The 2009-nt window shown below is 41.2% G+C and overlaps 1 protein-coding gene across 1 annotated transcript; it reads left to right on the plus strand.

Annotated features, from left to right (window-relative positions):
* The first annotated feature begins 458 nt into the window (after nt 1-458).
* On the plus strand, nt 459-1693 carry LOC122053493 (myb-related protein Zm1-like). Its single transcript, XM_042615547.1, has 3 exons — nt 459-630; nt 722-851; nt 934-1693. Exons 1-3 carry the CDS (start codon nt 492-494, stop codon nt 1529-1531), a joined length of 867 nt encoding a protein of 288 aa, XP_042471481.1. The 5' UTR covers nt 459-491; the 3' UTR covers nt 1532-1693.
* Nucleotides 1694-2009: the final 316 nt, after the last annotated feature.

Below are 2009 nucleotides of genomic sequence, written 5' to 3' on the forward strand. Positions count from 1 at the left end.
ACAAATTTCTCCACTGAAGTCGACCAATTAATTAACCGAAACCATACATGGATTGGGAGGCAGTCTCAAGTGACACGTACTCCTGACCAAATGCTTATCTAATAAAATGATAAAATTAAATCTGAAGACCACAGCAGAATCATTTGCAGGACATGCCCTTCAATATCTAGTACACTACTTTAAATTAGATGATTAATGTCAATCAGAAGTTGGTGCGTCAGTTGAAGAGTTCGAAGGCAAATCTTGCAGTAACTTGATTTGTACTATCAACAGAATCTCCTTCATCACTCCAATGGAGGCTCTCGAGTCCTTTCAGATGTTGCTGTTGCCCATTGTCCAATGTGGGTCCGAGGTTGGTGAAATCGATCTTGTCATAGTGCCACCTGAATTTCTTCCTCCCCTCTCTCATTCTTCCAGTGTTGTATATATGCATGAATCAGCTACTGAAGATTACAACAGAGAGAGAAACAGAGAGATCGGAAGAGAGACAAATGGGACGAGGCCGAGCTCCATGCTGCGCCAAGGTCGGCCTGAACAAAGGCTCGTGGACGCAGGAGGAGGACATGAGATTGGTTGCTTACATCCATAAGCATGGCCATGGAAACTGGAGAGCTCTTCCGAAACTTGCAGGTGACAAACATGATCATAAATTTGCTCTCTGTTTCACTTTAGTGGTTACCATCTTGTTCAGATTGACATGGAGTTGTGTGTGTCTTTTAAGGTTTGTTGAGGTGCGGCAAGAGCTGCAGGCTGAGGTGGATTAATTACCTTCGCCCAGACATCAAACGAGGCAACTTCACCAAGGAAGAAGAAGAAGCCATCATCAAGCTACATGGCTTGTTGGGGAACAAGTAAGCTCATGTTTACAATTACTAACCACCTTAATTAAGCAGATTAACCCAATCTCTCGATGCAACATCTTGCTTTGTTCAGATGGTCCAAGATTGCATCTTTGTTACCAGGAAGAACTGATAACGAGATCAAGAACGTGTGGAACACACATTTGAAGAAGAGATTGGCCTCGCCATTCACAATTTCTTCCTCCTCTGCCTCGTGCCACGAGCAAGATCGAAGCAAGCCTGACAAAGAAGGAGATTGCACTGAAATTCTTAACTCGAACGCTTGTCTCGTCGACGGCGAGCTGATCGAGATCCCCATCGACGCTAACATGGACTTGTGGAGCATGCTCGAGTACGATAGCCACTCCAACATAACGCCAAGCTCTTCCTCATCGATAGAACTAGTCAAGGAGATGAACCCTGATCCCCTCTCCCAAGAAGAATTGGTCACCAGAGATCATCAACCTTTGATTTCGGACGAAGTGATCGATCCAAACATTTGGAGCATGATGATTAATGAGGACGATGATGCCTGTTCATTTGCTCCGGAATTGGAGATCAGCAACTATCCCTGCGATAACTGGTTCGTGTGCTTGGAGGAGGAGCTTGGGCTGAGACCAGAGCCGGCCGGCAGCTACCATGAACAGTGTCATGTTGCTTTCGATCAGGACCCTCCTCACCATCCCTCTTAGATTGCGTTGACTTTAGAGTATCTTGAAAGATTGACACGATCAAGTTTGAAGGACGTTGGTCGACATTTGTCAGCCTCTCATGAAGTTAGTAGAAAATGTAGGTGATCAAGTTGGAATCATGCTTTTCAACATGTTAAACTCCTTAGAATACACGTCAAAAGATTTATTAATTAATAAATAAAATATATTAGAAGAAAGCTTACTATAATATAATAAAATTTGAGAAAGAAGCACTCTTTTTATTTATTAAAAAAATAAATAATAATTTGATGATATCTGATTTTATGAAAATTTTTGATCGATCATCGGGATAAATTAAGAAATACATACGATGATCAATTCAGAAGTTTAATATTTTTTTTTTACGCCCTTCATTTAAAAATAAAATTCTTATAAATATGTCGTAGCTAGGGTTCGAACGATAAATATTTAAATAACAATCTGAATATCTTAATGAGATACCATGACCCCGAGGACA

This window comes from Zingiber officinale, chromosome 3A (assembly GCF_018446385.1).
Source record: "Zingiber officinale cultivar Zhangliang chromosome 3A, Zo_v1.1, whole genome shotgun sequence".
NCBI classification, from domain to species: Eukaryota; Viridiplantae; Streptophyta; class Magnoliopsida; order Zingiberales; family Zingiberaceae; genus Zingiber; species Zingiber officinale.

Excerpts from the sequence above, each read along its gene's own strand:
- LOC122053493 (XM_042615547.1), top strand. The coding sequence starts at position 492 with ATGGGACGAGGCCGAGCTCCATGCTGCGCCAAGGTCGGCCTGAACAAA. Across the intron at positions 631-721 it reads AGCTCTTCCGAAACTTGCAG|GTTTGTTGAGGTGCGGCAAG; the intron begins GTGACAAACATG and ends GTGTCTTTTAAG. Across the intron at positions 852-933 it reads CATGGCTTGTTGGGGAACAA|ATGGTCCAAGATTGCATCTT; the intron begins GTAAGCTCATGT and ends TGCTTTGTTCAG.